Here is a 21,887-nt window from a genome sequence, read left to right on the forward strand (position 1 = left end):
CATTCCAGTAGTATTATCATATTCAATCCTTACATTTAGATTATATGTGATGATCATGGTTGCTGGTTATATCCAGGGGTATCCTCATTTGCCAAACAAGATGCAGATATTGTTTTGTTAGATGGATTACGTCTCATTCATCATTATTTAAATATTTGTCAGTGCTTCAAATATATTTTAATCAAGCTTGAAATATATGTTCTGAAAATTTTGTTGACTTGGCTAACTAATAAGATCATTAATTTTGTGGGGTTAGATACTCTGACAACATCGTCTGAAAAATTTGTTGACTTGGCTAACTAAAAAGATATATAATTTTGTGGGGTTAGATACTGTGACAACATCACATGCATAGGGAAGGAAATTTATTTCTTACCAACGATAATTAGTGCCTTCCAATGATATTTCATGTGAAAATCATCTCTTTCTGGGGAAGATCAGTGGACTATGATTCTATCCTTTGAGCAGGGACTTTTGTTGACCTGGAATCGCTGTTGTTATTTATTCATGTCTCAATGCCAAATAATCCAGGAGTATTCTAATATTTGCCAAATCAAAACACCTGTATTGGATTGTGTGATGGATTACACCTTTCTCACTCACCTTTCTGAGAATCTTGTTGTCTTGGCTATGTAATAGGATCAATAGAGGGGCTTTTGCTAAAATTGATTCACTATTGATGTATCAATAATAAAATATTCACTATTTTTTTGGACTAATGGCTCCTGTATTTTCTGCCATAGGTACTTATCTATTATTAGTTATGTTAGAGCTGAAAATGAATAAATATAAGCTTATTAGCTTCTAATAAGAAATACTAAAATTGTTATATAAAAAATAGATTGCCTTTTTATAATCTAAAATTTGTACTCTTCAATTTATCCTCAAATCCACATAGGTGTCAATGTATGATGTCACGAAGTATAAGAAAAAAAAATTGGTTGAAATTTAATGTTAGAAGATACATTATAACATTCGTTGCGTAGTGTATTTAGATGTAATTATTTATATTATTGTTATACACAAGTTTTAAGATTATTTGTCAAATTAAATATTATGTAGGTAAATTTTCTGAAATCTTATTTCATTCAATTTTCTTATCATTTTATAGAATTAAAATCATAAAATGAATAAGATTTTGTTATAGAATACACTAAGGAAACTTTTTTTCTCTTTGAAATTTAAAAAAAAGTATGTGAAACTTTCTAATGAGAAAATTATGGCTTTCAAAATATTTAAACTAAGAAAAACTTTTTATCTTAGATTTAACATGTTCAAAAGTTTTTTCAATTATAATTTGCCACATATTCTTCATAGTTGTCAGCTTGATGATAATTATTTCCTTTATGACTTTACAAAACCACACAAAGCTCTCCTTAAAAAATAATTGAATTGTTTTAAAAGTTAAATGTTTTAAAAAATTGAATAATGATAATAGATATTTTAAATTGCATATAATGAATTATTTCTTATATCTTTAGTAAAAAAAATTAGTTTTACAAATTTATAAATTATTATATAATTATATTTTATATTATATTATATGAAAAATAAAATTACTAATAATATGTTTATTTAGTAGATTTTATATTTGTAATTTTATTATTTTTGCATTTGCTATAATTTATATTAAATTTATTATTTTTCTGTTTAAAATTTGTTATGTACATTCTTATTTTTTCTCCTTATTTCTTCTCTTTTGACCTTATTTCATACATTTTAAGATTTAAGTAGAATTTCTAAGCATTTATTTTAATAATTTATTTCTAAGCATTAATATTAATAATTTATTTTATATTAGGTATAATTCATAATAATTTTAGTATTTTTTTTTAATTTCTTATATGCAACATTATTGATTTATTTTGTATGCAATCTCCTATCAGTTCATTGTTGCATGGACAAAGCATGCAAATGCTAGTACACTTAAGTACTACACAACAAGAAGTCAAATCTCTTTCGTAATTTTCCCCTTTTGGGGCATTAGGAAATTGATAAACATTCATGTAATATTAAAATTGACTTACGAGAGCACAATGTAAATGTAATATCCCCTTTTTCTGGAAAATTATAATTCTGTGTCGTTGGCTCACTTCACCTAGATTTCAGGGACGAAAAGGTTCTTTACAGGGTTTAGTTCAAGGTTTGGCCTAGGCATTTCCAGTTTCAGATCCATCAAAGTAGTTTTGGCAGGTTGACTGGATGCTTACTATTATTAGTAAGTAAAACAGAGCACAGTATTTTCGGTACCTCAATGTTGGTTTGGAAGCGTCTCACCGAGAGCTTTCCAACGAGTTATTGCACGTGCTTATCTGAGTTCATTTGGTCAGGAGCTATTTTAATGCCTGATGATTATATGGTTTACTGACTAAGTGACTATTAATGTTCATTTAACTTGTCACTTTATTTTAAAAGGTACTATGTTCACTTAAGTGACTAAAGGACAAAAAAGGTGCTTTATCCCACATTGCTTAAAAGAGCGTGCATCACATTGGGAAAAGTGATAAAGGTACAATAGGCTCCACATGGGAAGGAATGAAGATTATAATATTTAAAACAAATATTAATCTAGGAGCTGGAAACAGTTGCTGGTTATTTCTTCAAGGACGCAAACCCTTGAAGACGCATTTGAAGGTTGGATGCAAACTTGACCTTCTTACAGGTTTTATCTACATTTGCCAATCTAACTGTTTTACTATTTGTAAGATTGGATCATTTGGATATTTGCATGTTATTGTATTGCTGTTGTATAATACAGTAACGCATTGGTGGTTATCTGAGTTAACTCCTAGTTTATATATGTACTTTCTAAATATTGGAGGAATAAACAAGCTTTTCTGAGTTTTATTGTATGTAAATCTACTGATTAGAAATCGATTTAAATTCTGGTCTTTATATTGAATATTGGTTTACTGTTCGGATTTAAATCTGCAAGTTTATATCACGGGTTTTTAGTAAAATATCCAGAAAGGGATATTACAGTGGTGTCAGAGCCAAAGGTGTTGCCAACCTGTGAAGTTCAATAATAGCAATATTTATAACAGTCTGGAGAGATTTCGAGAATATTAGAAGTACAGGATCATTTCATGTCCATCAACAATTCTTAAATAAGGTTCAGAAGTGCCTTAGGGACCATACAATTGGGAACAAGTATGCTTGTGCCTTTGCATTGGCTGCGTCAGATGTTGTATAAGATATTCAAGCAGATGCAAAAAATATCTTGAGGAGTTTGTTGATAGTTACCATCGTGAAGCTCGACTATGCCAAACATCTAGATCCGTGCAAGGGGAAGGGGCAGCACTTGTTGTTTACCCAGAATATGTTCTTGCTTACTTGGTCCACGTTCTTGGACATCATCCAAAAGTTCTGTCAGGAACTAATGCTGAAAATGCAGAAGCTTACGAACCTTTTGTTAGGCAGTTGTTTTTATTCCTTCAAGTTTTAATCTCCCAAGATTGGAGTAATGGTGGTAGGAAAGATGAGAGGGATAACATGTCAGCCATTTTGTCTATTTTTCGTGCAATAAGAAGGGCCCCGGATGCAGTCGAAATACTGGATTTTTTTTTTATATATAGCATTTGCATTTTGTGGAGCTCACATGGGAGATTTTCAGTACATCATTTGGGCATAGGAAATATGGTGGGAGACTTCTCTAAGAAAGGGCGTCATTAACATTGCAAACAGTTTGGAGTAATTAACGATAGGTTGAAGTCGTGTATTTCCCAAGATCAGTCGTCTCTGCAAATATCATCACTCCCAGCCGAGTCTTGTTATTCGGTGGTCCTCCCACAGTGGCAAGAGGAAGGTCAGTCACCGTGGCAAGAGAACAAGTTCAGACAGAAGCTCACACTTTGTTGGAAGGACATCATTGGAATCTGTGATTGGTAGAAGGTTTAATTGGAGCCGCAGAGTACTAGAGTTATCCACCAATAGACTTCCAATCGCCCAGAGGAAACAAGTTACACGGGACTCATTTAGTAGTCCAAACATTCCCAGACTACGGCAAGAGGGTGGCGGCAATCTCAGAATGTTCGGAGAGTTATGGGAGTACACATAGCACAGAGGTTTGCAAGATAAAGGCACCATGGGTAGCAGCAGCTAGTTGAGCGTCTAGAGGAAGACGTATCACACCTTCATTTGCAGAACTGTCCATTAGTTCAACTCACGGCAGCAAGTGGAAATGAGTAGGAATTGATGAACAGTCGGCTAAGGAAACATATCGGTATGGCACTAACAGTCAAATCCACAGTCACGGCGTGGATTGCGGCAGTCCTCTAGTAGTGGTTGACACCATTCTGAAGAGTATGCGAAAGTCTTAGAAAGGCACGGTTTCCATCTACAATAGCACACGTGATTAGAAACTCATCCAAGAGGAGGTACGGCAAAGTGTGGTTATAACACAACAACATAAGCTCACAATACCTTGGCCACGTCCATCAAATCGTTTCACACTAGCAATGGAATATGTGATATCAGATGTAGAAACGTGAAAGGGACCAGGATCATTTTTAAACCGTCTTCTTGATACAGGTTCTTCTTTCATGCCTGTGATTTAGAATACTGTTATAATATTCTGGAAAAATATCTGTAGTGTATGGATTTCCTCAACATTCATTGTTTCATATTGCAATATAGTTAAGTTTGGTTGTGCCTGCCGCACATGGTGATATCAAGGACACAGTATTGATAGTTCTCTTAACTTATTATTCTGCATTCAAAATCCGAATACATTTTTGGTTATTTATATTCTAGAGTGAATCTATCTCAGCAGTGTTAGAATTTAAAAATCAGAACAGTTGGAGATCATTACAGCATTTGAATCGATAAGCAATAGTTCAGTTTTTACAGCATGTATGTCTACTGAAGGGATTGAGATTGCATGATAACTGTTTGATAAAATACCTCAGTTCTAGATCAGAACTCAAGGGGTCGGAATTAGTAAAGATTTTTACAATGGTATCAGGATAACTGTTGAGAAGCAAGGTTGAAGATTCCACCTACAGCAGATATGCAAATACAATAGCTTGGCATGCTGGAAAGATATATCCGTAATGATGAAAGAAGTGAAGAGCTCAGGGAAAGTCAAAGATCCTTATGAAAGTAAAACTGAAGTAAGGAGATTGTACAATGATTATAAGAGATTCCCGTCAAAGCTTCAAAAAGAATTTCCTTTCATTAATTATGTGGACTTTCAGCTAGAGTTGCAAAACAAGCCAGATATGATAAGAAACAAATACTATGAATTGGCTCGAGATCTCCTTGCAAAGGACAGTTACAGAGATTTGCATAGGGAAGATATCAATCAACTTGACAGTAGTACTAATAATGGCACAAGTATACTAACAGGTAATTGGGAGACAGAAGTATCTTATAGAGCTGTTTACACTAGTCCTTTTGATGAGCAGGTTAATGGCCCATGTAGTAGAGTTGACCAAACCACCAACGTTGGCAACTCCAGCATCTTATTTGGTGACATGGAAATTAACTTGGATGAATTTTATGGTGATACCAAGCTGGAAATTATATCAAATTTTGAGGAGCAAATGGACCGCAATTTTGGCCGAATAGATGATCTAGCACACGTTGAGTTCGAGGATATATATAAAAATGTTGTTCCCCTAGGTGATGAAAAATCAAAAAATTCTATGGAGAACAGCCCACTTGTGTTTGCAAAAGATGGTCAAAAACCATTATCACTCCTTGACTTATTGGATATGTTTTTGGTCAAAGAGGACAAGATTGTCCAAGCGTTGACAAGGATGGATGATTCTTCCAATTTGATTGAGGATCTTATGCGGAAGATTGTGATAGAGGAGAGGCATGGGAATGTATGTGGTGTCACAAGTCCTCTTTTACATACTATTTTTGAAACTCTGAAAATGATAAAATATGAGTACTTGCAACTATTAATGGATAAAGATCTAACAATATAATTTGGAAGGGACAAGGAGAGTGAGGTAGATGAGCTATGCCTTCAATTGAGCTTAACACATTATTCCATCCACAAAGCTGAAAATCAAACGAGTGGGGCAGCCATTTATGAAGAAGATAACAGTCGTTCAAGGGCACAAGAAATCACACAAATCATTGAAAAAATTCATAAAGTGGGTAGATGGGAAGGCAAACAATGTAATTCAATTGCGTGTTTTCCATTTGAGACTTTCCATGATGAGAAAAATTCTATGGACCAGCAAGTTGATGAGTCTGAAAATTCTGAATTTTATGACAGCAACTGTACATTTTCACATGAACACATGGTTAGTGATACCACGAGTATAATTTAGAAATTTCAAGTAATGGTGAACCTTCCTTTTATGAAGACCTTGACATGAGTGAGAGTACTTATGGTGGAGTAGGAAGTTCAAATTTATCCTTAGCATACTCTAAGGGATTTTTCAGCTTACCCAGAGTTTTATCACCCAGCTCTCATGAGATGGCCACGGCCTACTTGTTGATTGGTGATTTTACTTGTTGCTATATTCTAGCTATCAGTGACTTGCCTGCGTGTGTTAGTAGTATTTTCACTAATTCTAATTGGCCTTCAAGGGTCAGTGAGTTATTTGCAGATGAGTGGGGAGAACCATAGATGGAAAACTCGGCGAGTTTTCCAGTTAACTCGCCAATTTAAAAACTCGGCAATCTGGTAAAAACTCGCCGAGTAATTGACGAGTACTCGGCAAAAACTCGCGATTTACTGGTGAACGCGGCCTGTGACGGATTTAAGCGGCAGTGAGTGTGTTTTTTCTCATTCTTTCTTGTATTTGCATTGTTTAGAACCTTGAGGAGTGAAGAGAAGAAGGTTTGGAGGCATTCTTGGCTGATTGCAAGTGATTCAAGGCGGATTTGAGTGGATTGTAGAGGATCCTAACCGATTTTAGAAGACAAATTTCTTTCCAGGTATGTTCATCTTATCATAGTTTGAAAACTTTTTATAGTTTTATAACAAATGTTCTTTTGTTTTTGTTGTTTTTCGTAAATGTTTTCAAATCATTTAAAATCATTTTGGATCATTTGAAACCCTAGCTTCTAAGGATATGGTTGAAGTTTGTTGTTTGCTAAGGATATGGTTCAAGTTTGAAGTTTGAATCATTTGAAACCCTAGCTTCTAAGTTCTAACTTTGTTTATTCATTTCTCTATATATTTATGTGTAGGGCAGCGGTCAACCATTAAAAAAATGACAAACCCACAAGAAGAGTGGCCACAAACACCATGCCCATCTGGATATATAGGCAATCGGCCTAAAAATGCAAGAGATATGGCATGGCGGTATGCCTATGAAGCTCCAAATCCAAATGATATTGGGAAGGTGATATGCATTCCCTGTGAGAGAATTATTTCTGGAGGCATAAACCGCCTCAAATACCACCTTGCAGGCATAAAGAAACATGACTCAAATCCTTGTCTCAAGGTAACTGATGAAGAAAAAAGATTCATCCATGCCCTACTTGCAGCTGCTGAAGAGAAAAAATTGAATAGGGAGAGGGCAAAAATAGCTATGAGGGCAGCCATAGCTGAATCTGAAGGAGCTCCTTTTGATATGCAAGAGGAAGAAGAAGCACTTGAGAACATACCAGGATCTCTTCGTGGCCCACGGATCCGCAAACAAAATTTCTCTTTTACCGGTTCCACTTCTTCTACATCTCCTACTTCTTCATCATCACCATCCAGATCCCCATCAGGGATAGGTGGTTATTTTGTGCCTAGGAACACACCTGGAGCACAGCCATCATTAGAGGGCACTGCATGGTTTAAGGAGGTGCATGAGCAAACTGATATTGCAACAGCTGATTTTTGGTTTTTCAACAATATCTCAATGAATGCCGCTGATAGTCCCTATTGGGTCAATATGGTGAATGCAATGACAATATCAGGCAAAGGGTACAAGCCGCCTAATCGCAAGGATATGAGTGGAAGGTTAGTATTTTACTATTTAGTAATTGTAAATAATTGAGATTCACTTTAGTTCATTGTTATATTTTAAATCTTAATTGTTATAACTTATTTCCTAATTTTTTACTACCACTTACACTTTATTTAATATTACACTTAAATTTTGTAGGTTGCTTGACAAAGCGGTTGGTAGGGCAAGATTGTTGATAGAAGACCAAAAGAAAGAGTGGAAGAAGTATGGCTACACCATTTTATCTGATGGGTGGACAGATGGAAGAAGTAGAACCATTATTAACTTCTTGATTGCTTGCAAAGATGATGTGGTGTTTTGGAAATCTGTCGATGCCTCCAACAAAGTGAAAAATGCAGCCACATTGGCTTTAATGTTGGAGAATGTTGTCATGGAGGTGGGAATAGAGAATGTGGTGCAAATAATCACAGATAATGCAGCAGCATATGTGGCAGCAGGTAGATTTAATTTTTTATATTTGAATCAATATGAATCATGAATGTAATGCTATGGTATTATTCAATTTAGATTTGATGTAATTTGTAAATACTAAATATGGAAAGTTTGTTACTGATTATTGATTTTTTGCTAATCTTTTAGGTAGAATCCTCCAAGAGAGGCATCCCACACTTTTTTGGTCACCTTGTGCAGCACATGTCCTTGACCTTCTTTTGGAGGACATAGGAAAACTTGATTGGGTGAGTTCAGTTGTGGAAGATGCTAGGCGAGTCACGAAATATATCTATAATCACCCATGGGTTCTCAGTTTGATGAGAAAAGCCACTAAAGGCAAAGATTTGATGAGACCTGCTATGACAAGGTTTGCAACGGTCTTCTTGACGTTGCAAAGTATTCTTGACCACATAGTGGCTTTGAAGCAAATGTTTGTGTGTGCTGATTGGGTTGCTTCACCTTACTCAAAGAAGCCCGAAGGAGAAGCTGTGGCACGAATAGTCTTTGATGATAGCTTTTTTGCAAAGGCTAAGGAGATTGTGGAGGTAACTTCATTATATTTTTAGTGTATTCAAGTTTCATTTTCAATTCATAACTTACTATGTTATTAACTAATTTGTATTTTTCAAATTTCAAATGTAGATGTCTCTGCCCCTGGTTCTAGTCTTGCGCACATGTGATGGGCAGCAATCCCCAATGGGAGGTCTTTATGAGGCCATGGATAGGGCGAAAGAGGCTATTAGAAGTTACTATCACGGGGACAGTCTCAGATTTGACCCCATTTGGGAAATAATTGATAGGAGGTGGAACAATATGCTCCACCAACCTATTCATGCAGCAAGCTACTTCCTCAATCCCAAATTCAGGTACTATGATAATTGATTGTCCTTGAAGTTGGGATTTTAATAAGTCTTTATTTTACTTTACTTTTTAAGGTTGTGTAGTAAGACTTGATATCATTTTCTATTTGTTTTAGAGCTGATGATTCCTACTCAGATCCTAATGGAGAGGTCATGGAAGGTCTCTCTAAATGCATTGAGAGAATGATATCAAGTGAAGAGGAGAGAGACCTTATTGTGACCGAACAACAAATCTATGTGGAATCAAGGGGTCCTTTGTTCTCTTCTATGCTAGCAAAGAGAGCAAGATCTACTCAAGCACCAGGTAAAGCGTCAAACTTTAAAACTTTTGCTAATTGATAAGTTGTGCTTCTGATTTTGTTTTTTATTGCTTTATAACTTTTTTAATTTTGTTTTGCAGATGCTTGGTGGGCAAGTTGGGGTGGCAATACCCCCAATTTAAGGAAATTTGCTCTCAGAGTCCTATCCCAACCTTGTAGCTCATCCCATTGTGAGCGCAATTGGAGCTTATTTGAGTCCATCCATACAAAGAAAAAAAACAGAATGACTCAAGAACGGCTTAATGACCTTGTTTATGTGCACTATAATCTTAAGTTGCGCATAAGAAAGTCACAGCTCTTAGAACTACCTGGTCCGCTTGATCTAGATGAGATAGATCCTTATTCTGATTGGACAGCACAGGAGCCAAGTCCATTGTTTACACCAGATGAGATCGCTGATTTGGAGAGGCAGGCCATGGAGGGGGAGGCTGACACTGATTTTCAGTTCACTATGGATGACATTGAGGATGAGGACGAGGATGATGATGATTCAGGCGAGGATCAGGCATTGCCATTAGGAGGAGATGCATCCTCTTCTAGGATGCCGAGCCAGTCAGTAGGGACGTCGAGCGAGGGGGCACAGCCACAAAGTTCACAGTCACGCAGCTCACGCCCTATCCCAGTGCGGGGCACTTCTTCTAGGACTAGACCCCCTCGCTTTCCTGCTAGTGCAAGTGGAAAGAGGAAGATGTGATTGACATTGTATTGATGTATTTAGACTTTTAGTATTTACTTCTAGTTTGACAGATTGAAACTATTTAGTAATTTACTATTTTGCTTCCTACCATGAGCATTTTGCATGAGAATGCAATTTTGTACGCATTATGCATTTATATATATCTAAACTTTGTTTCTTTCTTTTGTATTGTCTTTAATTAACTTATTAGATGCATCTTCTCATTAAATTTTGCAAAATAAATGTATTTTTAATTAAATTTCAGTGGTTTTTTAGGTTCCTGAGTTTTTCCCGAGTTTTTTTTTTAAATTGCCGAGTTTTTCCCGATTAAACTTTTGGGGGGCTTGGCTAGTTTTTGCATTTGGCGAGTTTTCCAACTATGGGGAGAACACACATTATCCTATGTTCCTCATGAGGTGTCTACATTTTTTATTCAGCAGTATCTTGAAGACAATGTTAGCCTTCATGATGTTGGTGATTCACCAACCACTCTTCCCTTTATCCAGGATCATGTTGATTGGGTGATCAAGTATCTAGGTGTTAATAGTATCTTACATCTGGTGGATTATGTTGTGTTGTTACACAGTCAAAAGATTAGGATCGTGTGTTTCAACCTTCTGACACATCAGAGTTCCAGAGATTAGGATTACTCCATTTTCACCAGGGTAATACAGTGGTGGAGTTGGATTGGTCGGATCTATCATTGTCATCGGTACAGATATTGCAAGAGTGGTACAGTGGTACAGTGGTGCATTGTCATCGGTACAGATATTGCAAGAGTGGTACAGTGGTACAATGGTGCAGATATTACAAGAGTTGGTCAGTGGTATCTCAAATAGTGCACAAGTTCTCACTTGGGATCCAGGGGAGCATCCCTATGTATTGCCTTTTATCAGGGAGCTAGGAGGAGAGTTTGATCGTTATCATCTTGAGGTAGATATTGTTATATTGCCGAGCTCCCACCATCACTTGACAGTAGAGACTCAAAGGGTCACTCATGGAGTGAGGCATTCATTCTGATTGAGGGTATTGGTACACAAGGCAGCAGCACATGGCAATTGGTGCCCCTTAATGGTGAGCCTTGGATCCTGGCATTCAGTTATTTGGCACATCGATTCCTATTGTACTGTTTCACCATTCCGGATTTGGGAAGATGCATGCCGGGTTACATCGGCTGAGGAGTAGAATCTCATTCTCAAGGCGAGTATGAGATCCTGGCATTTGGTTTCTGCAGCTATGAGCGGATTGCTTGAGGGCAAGCAATCTTTGAGAAGGGAGGCTTTGTAATATCCCCTTTTCTGGGACATTATAATTTTGTGTCGCCGACTCACTTTGCCTAGGTTTCAAGGGCGAAAAGGTTCTTTACAGGGTTCAGTTTGAGGTTTGGCCTAGGCATTTCCAATTTCAGACCCATCAGAGCAGTTTTGGCAGGTTGTCTAGATGCCTACTATTTTTAGTAAGTAAACAAAGCACAGTATTTTCGGTACCTCAGTGTTGGTTTGGAAGCGTCTCGTCGAGAACTTTCCAACGAGCTATTGCACGTGCTTATCTGAATTCATTTGATCAGCTATTTTAATGCCTAATGATTATATGGTTTACTAAGTAAGTGACTATTAATGTTCATTTAACTTGTCACTTTATTTTAAAAGGTACTATGTTCACTTAAGTGACTAAAGGACAAAAAAGGTGCTTTATTTCTTCGAGGATGCAAACCCTTGAAGAAGCATTTGAAGGTTGGATGCAAACCTAGCCTTCTTACAGGTTTTATCTACATTTGTCAATCTAATTGTTTTTATTGTTTGTAAGATTGGATCATTGGATATTTGCATGTTATTGTATTGCTGTTGTATAATACAGTAACACATTTGGTGGTTATCTGAGTTAACTCCTAGATAATATATGTACTTTCCGAATATTGGAGGAATAAACAAGCTTTTCTGAGTTTTATTGTATGTAAATCTGCTGATTAGAAATCTATTTAAATTCTGGACTTTATATTGAATATTGGTTGGATTTAAATCTGCAAGTTTATATCACGGCTTTTTAGTAAAATATCTGGAAAGGGATATTACAGTAAATTTATAAATAGGTCAACTTAATATTATAGTGGGCAAAAAAAAGACGACAGAGGGATAGGACGAAAAGACAGGAGGGAGGAGTTGAAAGGTCACAACTTCGAACATTAAAAGACAGCTTCATTCATTTGGATAAGCTTGGATTTGGCTATTGTTTTCAAATAACTCTTGGTGAGATTTGGGAAGCTTCAGCTTCTATTCAGGTTCTGAGGACAGAAACCCTCAAGTTCTCCTTGGTGAATCGGACACAAACCTAGTTCCGGTCTGAGGAGGATTCAAGACGGAATTTACACCGCATTTACAGGTTCTCTCTTAGTGTTTCAATCTGACTGTAATACTGACTTTAAGATGGGATTTTTGGTATTTGTTATTGTGTTGCTGATGTGTAATGCAATAATGTACTCTAAAGAATTTATATGAACTTTGTTGATCATGTTATTGTATTATTGATTATTACAATACAATTGAAATTTCTGAGATTCTATATGAGCATTTGTTGTTTATTTGCTAGTCAAATCTAAAGTTTATTGCATAAGCAATTTGTTTCCATTTTGAAAAATTAATTCAAGGATATTGGGAGCAAATATCCATTTGAGACTTTACAGTATATTCAGAGCATCAATTCTGCCAGCCTGCAGGGTTATCAATTTACAGAAAATGAATCTTAAAATTTTGAGATAATTTCTGTCTTGGTGAATAAAAGATTTTTTCATTCTGCTTGATTACAACCTGGCCATGAGTTTTGAAGTAGCAAACAAACTAAGAGTGAGGTTTTATTGAGACCCATCAAACTGGATGCTCATCCAATCAAGATTGAGAGATAGCCTCAGTACAGAGTTTATCGCAAAGGTGTGAAGATTTCACAGATTGTTCATGCAAGGTTGTGAAGCCGTTTCTGAGGTAGTGGTTGTCTGCTATCAATGCATGTCATCTCTCTGTCTTTATGGAAGAGATCTTTTTGGAAATTGACCAAAGATTTAAAAAATACTCTTCAGGCCACTGAAGGTGGGGAAGCAGGAAACATTGCAGAAAAATTGCAATATAGCGATTCAGGACAAGTTACAGTGATTGTATGAGAGAGAAAAATACAAGATATTCTGCAGTGATGAAACTTCATTGACGCCCATAGTGAGACTTGAAGTTTTGTATTAAAAGTATTGTCGTGGTTACTGGGCACAACAGTACAAGTTGGAGATAAAATAATGAACTTTTATGTCCGCCATTCCTGATGTTGACAGAAAAATTATTTAAGATCCTATTTTGGAACAGGGATTGCACTTATTATATTTTAGTAATTTTACTGAGTATCGTATGTAGAAAGCAAATAGCTCTGAAGGAGAAGATTCCCATGTACATATTGGGAAACAATACAACCGCTTACAAGGAATACTAAGAATCCCAACACTGGGATTGATGTCGTATTCAATATTTGAATAAATTACAACTCCTGGTGCACACAAGTGATCAAGTTTAGTTACCTATCAATCATTCTCATCGGGCAAGTATTGGCATCAAGTAAGAACTACAATGTTGAATGTATGCTGCTTAAAAGCTTGAGAGAACGGGTTATTAATCCCTAAAAGAGGCTTCTAAACAAACCGCAAAAGAGATAGACGGTGTTGTCGAGGATTGGAATGGAGGCATTCACACCAGGAATAGTCGCACAGAGTTTGAAGCACAGTACCGAGTTAGAAATGCAGATTAAAAATGAGGAGTTTAAAATTGATAGTGGTGAATATTGCACGCTGTAAAGAAATGCTATATAATGTTCATTAAAGGTTGCCTTGGCAGTAACTACTTTTAAAAATGGAGGGTAATGATAACTCAAGTGGGTTAAATTAATTGGAACTAAAACAAGATAGTTGGTTCTTAATTAGGATCGTAATTCATGTTCTTGCGTGAATATTGAATAATCAATCGGGGTCAAACAGGGATGCCCCCTGTCACCAACCTTGTTTGGGTTATATATTGACAAATGAGAAGAATGTCTAGACAAGAATGGCGATGGGGTTCAGCGGGCTACAAACATGATTAAGTTGCTTCTTTATGCAAATGACCTCATATTGATTGCTAAAACTATGGATAGTTTGAGGGAGCACTTAAAGGTGCTTGAGGCCTTCTGTCAAGTGGTCGGGATGTAGGTGAACACTAGCAACACCAAGGTGATGATTTTCTCTTTGAAAAGAAATAAGAGGCAGCAAAACACTTTTCTTTTCAATGGCAGCCCATTAGAGTTGGCGGACAAATACAAGTACCTTGGGTTCAATTTCGACAAGCAGCTTAGCTGGGAAACTTGTAGAGCAAAAAGAATTCAAGGAGGATGGAAAGCGCTATACTCCTTAAAGTATAACAACCCAAGTTCTGATTTAGTTTTCAGTCTTCTAAGAATCGTTGAAGAATTGAAACGAAATCCTTAGACAGGGATCTTACAGGGCAGACTTAAAGAAACAACTCCAAAAGGCCTAATGTTTTTTCATCTTGTAGGGGTGCTTGTCTTTTGTCTTGTGGGTCCCAAAGGCTGCTTTGGGTTCACGGATGTTATTAAAATCTTTCATTCATTCATTCAATCATTGTGAGGTCTGTAAATCATCAGCCTAAATCATTTGTTTATGTATAATGGCATCTCCCGTATAAGTAAAGAAGTTTAATATTTAAATTATGCTCAAGAATAATGCACAGGAAGGAAGAGCTTCAGCATTGTGAGAATATTCTTAAAACTGTTTATTAATTATGCAACTTGAGCCATTTTTTAAGAACTCCCTTCAGGCAGTGGTCATTCCAGAAGTTTTTGCATAATATTGAGCACAAAGTTTTAATGATCATTAGTAAATATTTTCGGGGTGGAAGATTCATGCTGCTATGACAATTAAAACCTACTCTTTTTAGGGATACTGGCATATGCTATTCTGCTGAAGGAGCGTTACTTTCTGTCAATATTCTGCAGATTCTGATAACAGGATCAGACTTCAAATGCAAAGACTAGATAGGCACAGGAATAACCTTGGCAATAAAACTTATATTCAGGTTTTATTATGCAGATGAGATAACTGGAGATCCTGGTATATGTACGAACTGGAGTACTGAAATGTTGCAGATAACCCGTGAGGCTAAGAAGACTTGGAGATCAGACTGTAGGTGTGCTGTGTGTCTCCAGACTGCCTTCACAGCCCCGCCTATATATCCATATCAGAGGGTATGTCCCTTAAGGGACATCACCCTTAGCATTAACAAGTAATTAGTATACCCAAAGTCGGCGACCATAGGATAGATATTAGTTAATACTAACTAAGGTTAGTTAAAGAAAACTAAAACCTGTTACACTCTGATTGCCGGCACCTTTAGAGCAGGTATAAGTAATTACAAATGCCTTTTAATGGAGTATATGACAATGAGAGTTAGGCACAATCTGCACCCGTAGACCTGTAGGTTATCTAGGTTAATTCCTTAACACTTTCATCATTGTTGAGTTGCGCAAATTATGAGTTTGGTTCTGTGCATTTCGTTCTGAATTGGCATTGTGTGAGCAATGCGCCAAGATTCTCTACAGTATTGGAGTCCTTGCAGTTGTACCGAACAGGTTTAAACAGAGAGAATTGACAGGTGTGTGAGCTAACAGAGCAGGAGTTCTTTCCCGGACACCGTTTGGTGTTCTTGCTGGGTCGATTCTCCTCTCTGTTGTATCTTCCAGTCCCTTGGACCCTTTTGTTGGTCTTTTGTCGGACATTAATATCATTATCTTATCTTATCTGACAATATTCTTCCTTAAACCCACAAATATTAGCAGATCATGTAATGGAAGCACGGGTCAAGAAAGATCATTACATCGCTGGGATTTTTTTTGAAGTCTGGAAACACACAGGTTTTCTATCGTTGTTCACTGGCTTATAAAGAAGAACTGACTGGAGTCAACGTCAATCTAACACTAGTTTATGAGTGTCATGGACGTTACCTGGACTTATTTTGTGCAGAGTATCAAGCTATTGATGTGAGTTGTGATGGAATGTTTTGAGACCACATGAATACAATTTCCTGTGCATCGATATATATAAGGAGTGGAGTCGCTTGTGGCGCAATGGCTGTGGTTGGACGAACAAGACTGGTCGGAATGACTTACTCCTAACCATCCACATAGGGAATTATAACGTGTATTCACTGGTATCATTGTTTGAGAAATTACAATAAAAACCATGGCCCCCTGGATTGCTGAACTGTTATACAGAGCTTGGAGTGAAGCTTGCAAAGTCAATAATTCCAAAGTCCAGTTGTTATCAGGTTGGTGCACTACTGTTACAAACTAATATGCTTATCTGAGATGAATCTAAGACTTTAATAAAAGCAGTCAAACTTTAACAGTTTTGAAAATAGAAGTGGGAGAAATAAACTACACAGGGATCTTATCTCTCTTCGAAATCAGCTGGAAATGTGAACTCATCAGCAACTAATCTCATTTCATTGAAGCTTTGTTGGTTCAATTAGACTGTCATTTTACCTGCTGCTTTATTCATATATCTGTCTTGCTAGTGATATAAGCAGCAGGTTAAATGACAGTCTAATTGAATCAACAAAGTTTTCATGAAATGATTTTAGTCGCTGATGAGTCACACTTCCATCTGATGTCGAAGAGAGATAAGATCCATGTGTAGTTTATTTCTCCCACTTCTATTTTCAAAACTGTGAAGTTTAACTGCTTTCTACTTGCCGTGAGTTGTAAACGTTTTTTGCAGAGTATTGTGCAATAGTACAACAGCAGAAATAACCAGCAGTTTGCAAGAGAACTGTGAACAAGACTTGTTAGAAGGTAGAGATAACTTGAGCTTGTTTAAGCAATCTGGGCAATCGAAGGCATTGTAAACTTGTACAAACATAGCAACTGTTGTTAGTCAACTGAAAGGAGTTTATTTCAGATAGTTTGGGAACTGGTGACTCGTAGCAAGCCATATATCTGGAGATTTTATAGTTCTCCCACATTTCCAGGTCAGCTATAATAGTGAAAACTTCTGAAGCGTGTCAAGAGGAAGGAAACTAGGGGGTATCCTACAAACTGTATTGACAAATTAATCTATTACGAGGTAATTGGTAAATACTTGCTTGTTATTAACAGAGACCCAGAGGTCAATTTATACAAAAGAATGAGACGATGTTTCCTTAAGAAACCATCGTAACGAATAGAAACATTCTATTCTAGAGAAAGCAAAAAACAATAGCAAACTAAAGCTTAAGATATTTACAAAATAACCATTAACTAATAATAGACGACTTATCTATTATTGTAATACCCTCCCTTAATGGTTAATCTATCAAACACACCAAGTTGTCCTCTAAATTTGACAAACTTATCAAGACCAAGAGGCTTGGTGAAAATGTTTGCAGTCTAATCTGTGGTAGGAACATACTGCAAATCTATAGTCCCGTCTTCAACCAGTTGTCGTATGTAATGACAATGAACATCCACATGCTTGGTTCGTTCATGGAAGACTGGATTCCGTGCTAACTTGATAACGCCTTCGTTATCAACAAACAAAGTAGTCGGTCCTGCTGGTGACATCTGCATATCCCCAAGCATCCGACGAAGCCAAACAGCTTAACATCCTGCCTTAACAATCCCTCTATATTCAACCTCTATAGAAGAGAGAGAAACTGCCCGCTGCTTCTTGCTAGTCCATGTGATTGCACCGGATCCCAAACTGAACACATATCCAGATGTTGACTTTTTATCATCAACAAAGCCTGCCCAATCTGAATCTGTGAACCCACTGAGTTTAGGATTAGAACTCTAAGAGTACAAAAGTCCATAATCTGAAGTGCCCTTCACATAACAAAGCACACGCTTTGCTGCCATCCAATGATCAGCCTTAGGAGCTGTCATAAAGCGTAAAATATAGCTGACTGCAAAGCTGATATCAGGCCTAATAGCAGAGAGGTAGATGAGGCTGCCTACTAGTTGTCTGTATGTAGTATCATCAACAGAAGGAGAATCAGACTTTGTTGATAACTTGAGACCTTTCTCCATGGGTGTAGATGTAGGTTTGCAATCCTACATTCAAAATTTGTCTAACAGCGCCCAGGCATATTTGGATTGAGAGATGAATATACCAGAAGACTGTTGCCAAACTTCAACACCTAAGCAATAATGCATGACTCCAAGGTCAGTCATATCAAAAGACTGGCATAAGTTCTATTTGATTCCCTGAATCAAAGACGCCGAACTGCCAGTGATGATCAGATCATCCACATAGATAACCAGAAGGATGATGTCACTGTCAATAGTCTTGATGTACAGATTTGAGTCTGAAGAACTCCTCTTGAAGCCTTGATCACTGAGGTACTTATCAATCTTGATGTACCATGCCCAAGGGACCTGCTTCAAACCATAGAGAGCTTTTACCAATCTGAGAACCTGATGGTCTTTACCAGCAACCTTGAAACCAAGAGGTTGCGTCATGTAGACCTCTTCATGGAGATCACCATTCAGGAAAGCACTCTTTACGTCCATCTGATGGACCTTCTAGCCAAACTGTGCTGCCATGGCTATGACTAATCTGATAGCGCCCATCTTTGTAATAGGAGCAAAGGTCTCCTCATAATCAATGCCCTAACGCTAAGAAAAGCCCTTCGCCACTAAACAAGCTTTGTACTTATCCAAAGTACCATCTGATTTGTATTTGATTTTGTAGACCCATTTGCAGCCAATGGGTTTCTTCCCTGGTGGAAGATCAGAAAGGACCCAGGTGTTCTTCAACAGGCTCTGATGTTCAGATGCCATGGCCTATTCCCACTCTGGAATTCCTTTAGCCTCGAAATATGTTTGAGGTTCAAACACACTATGAATGTTGGCCATAAGAGCAAACTTAACAGAATTTGTAGTTTTGCTCTTTTTTTGAGCAGTTCTCCCTTTAATGAGCTCATCATCACAAAGATCAGCAAGTGTCTTAGCCCACCACTTAGGCCAAATAGGAGAATGACCAACAGTATTACTAGGAGATGCTTGATCAACAGGATCCTCATCAAAAGAAGCTGGATCAAACTCAGGTGAAGCATCTACAAAGCAAGGTGATCCTACAGGAGAAGCCGGAGGAGTCTGTACAGGTGAAGCCGGAGGAGTCTGTACAGGTATCACTGGAAGAACTGGAGCTGCAGGAGCTACTTGAGCCCTCCCACCAAGTGGACCTAACGGAAGCCAAACTCCCAAATCATGAGCCTACATAGGTTGATCTGTTGGATCAGGAACAGGAGAAACAAGCATGAATGGTCCTCGTTGCTCATCAAAGACTACATCACGACTGTGTATGAGACGAGATGTCTCAACATCAATCAGGCGGTAGGCTTTGTGAAGACTATTATATCCAGCAAGCATCAGTTTCTGACTCTTGGCATCCAACTTGGTGCGTGAAGCATCAGGGATTCAAACAAAAGCAAAAGAGCCAAAAACCTTTAGGTGACTGATTCTGAGCTTGCGATCTGACCAGGCCCCTTCCGTTTTACCTTTGGCCGCCACTGTGGGGGACTGGTTCAACAGATAAACTGCAATGTTAACTGCTTCTGCCCAAAACTGCTTCGGAACATGTCTGTGTTCGAGCATGGAACAAGCCATCTGGATGATTGTCCTATTCCGACATTCAACTACACTGTTCTGTTGTGGCATATGGGGTGTGGTTAACTGGTGTTTGACGCCATGTGTATCCAAGAAGCTGGAGAAAGCATTAGAACAAAATTCCCCCCCATTGTCTAATCTAAAAGTAATAATAGATTTCCTAGACTCTTTTTCAACTAAAGATTTAAACTTCTGAAATACAGTAAATGCATCTGATTTCTTTTTAAGGAAATACACTCACATTTTTCTACCGAAATCATCTACAAACAACAGAAAATCCCTGGACTCAAGAACAGAAGGAGTGGCCATAGGGCCGCAAATATCGACATGAACAAGCTAAAGTACCTGAGAAGCTCGCCAAGAATCGCCACTAGTGAAAGGTGTGCGATGTTGCTTCCCAGCCTGGCATGTGTCACAAACTCCAAGGTGTTGAGTCTAAATCTCTGGCAATCCAAGAACAAGCTCATTCCGAGCAAGTTGTGAGAGATAATGCATATTTGAGTACCCATATCACTGATGCCAAAGGGTGCTAACAGAAGATCGCCAAGCAACCATAGCTAAGTCCTGAGAATCACCAAAATCAGTAAGTCTGAAAAGACCATGAGCCCCAAGACCTACTGCAACAGTAGACTTAGTCGCCCGATCAATGATGGTGCACTAATGTGAACTGAAGGTGACTGCCAAGTGTGGAGAATGTCGCAACAACTGACTAACTGAGAGTAGATTTAGTTCCATCCCTGGAACGTAGTACACATCAAGGAATATGAGATTCCTCCCAACTGAATCTGAATGTTGCCTTTACCGACAACCGTGTACTCTTCTCCGCCACCAAAAATAACAGAATCTAAATAAGGCTGGTAGTCAGTAAACCAGTCTCTACAATGAGTGAAATGTCAAGAGGCACCTGAATCAATGTACCAGGCAGATGATCTACAGGTCTTTTAGCTATGAAGGCGTAAAAGGCAAATTTCGCCTGCTCAGTGTGCTCTGCACTGTTCGCTTTGGGTTGCGAACCTGATTGCTTAGACTGGGCAGCTAAGTGTTTCCAACATTCAACCTTCATGTGACCAAACTTGTGGCAGTAGTTGCATTGAATGTTCTTCTTTCTGGTACCATCAAATGCTGGAGCAGAAGACTTCTGCTGAGATGGTTGCTGAAACGTGCCCTTATTCTTCTAAAAGGATTTTGCAGCAAAGGCTTGCTCAGGGGAGGTGGAACTGGAGCTACTATTGAACTGTTGTTTCCACCGATCTTGCTGAAGCAGCAAGGTGCAAAGATCAATGAACTTCAAATCAACACTAGTAGATGTGATGTTGAGAGTCTTGATAAAATGCTCAAAGGATTTTGGTAAACTCCGAAGAGTGATTACCACAATATCCTCTTGCTCCATCTTGCAACCGATGGCAAGTAGTTGATCACAGATTTCCTGAATCCGATTCAGGTGTGCTTGGAGCGTGGTGCGTTCATTCATGACAATAGAAAACAGAGTGTTTTTCAGAAAGAAGGCTCTACTCTTGTCGGAAGTCTCATGAAGACCTTTCAGATGTGTCCAGATTTTGGCAGCTGTCTTACCGAATGGAATCTGAGAAAGTTGATCATCAACTACAAATAATTTGAGAAGCATTACTACCTCTCGATTATTCGAATCCCATGTATCTTGATCAGGACCCGAAGAAGTCGAACGCTTCATAACACCCAGAACAAGTTGATCGGTGTTCCGATATTCAAAAATTGTGATCATGCGCTACTTCCAAGTTCCATAATTGCAAACATTGAATTTGGAATTATGCTTGAGCAGAATATTTGTCAGAGATGTCATGGCACATTTTTCAATGAAAATCTATGAAGGCATATTCTTTGAGGCAAAAATACAGAAGACCCAAAAGAATCAGAGAGTGACCCAAAAAAGAGCTCGAAAAACCCAGAAGGAATCTACAAAAAGAAAAAGAAATTGGGAATTGGTTGTACATAATTGGATTACAGTTGGAGTCCTTGATATCTCTTAATGGTC

General features: G+C 37.8%; 2 protein-coding genes across 3 annotated transcripts in view; one reads left to right on the forward strand and one right to left on the reverse strand.

Moving 5' to 3' along the window:
* The window catches only part of LOC149548367 (Transmembrane proteins 14C), a 118,129-nt gene that overhangs the window by 49,926 nt on the left and 46,316 nt on the right, over positions 1 to 21,887 (reverse strand). The gene's annotated exons all lie outside the window — the stretch shown is intronic.
* On the forward strand, positions 5,055 to 19,433 carry LOC149548368 (uncharacterized). Its single transcript, XM_089793664.1, has 15 exons — positions 5,055 to 5,622; positions 7,231 to 7,915; positions 8,061 to 8,359; positions 8,502 to 8,899; positions 8,997 to 9,220; positions 9,331 to 9,518; positions 9,615 to 9,822; positions 10,885 to 11,143; positions 13,281 to 13,355; positions 13,603 to 13,703; positions 15,310 to 15,478; positions 16,145 to 16,270; positions 16,625 to 16,707; positions 17,010 to 17,083; positions 19,282 to 19,433. Exons 1-15 carry the CDS (start codon positions 5,055 to 5,057, stop codon positions 19,431 to 19,433), a joined length of 3,609 nt encoding a protein of 1,202 aa, XP_089649790.1.

Source organism: Cupressus sempervirens, chromosome 7 (genome assembly GCF_028749045.1).
Source record: "Cupressus sempervirens isolate cs-2001-9-10 chromosome 7, ASM2874904v1, whole genome shotgun sequence".
Classification (NCBI taxonomy): domain Eukaryota; kingdom Viridiplantae; phylum Streptophyta; class Pinopsida; order Cupressales; family Cupressaceae; genus Cupressus; species Cupressus sempervirens.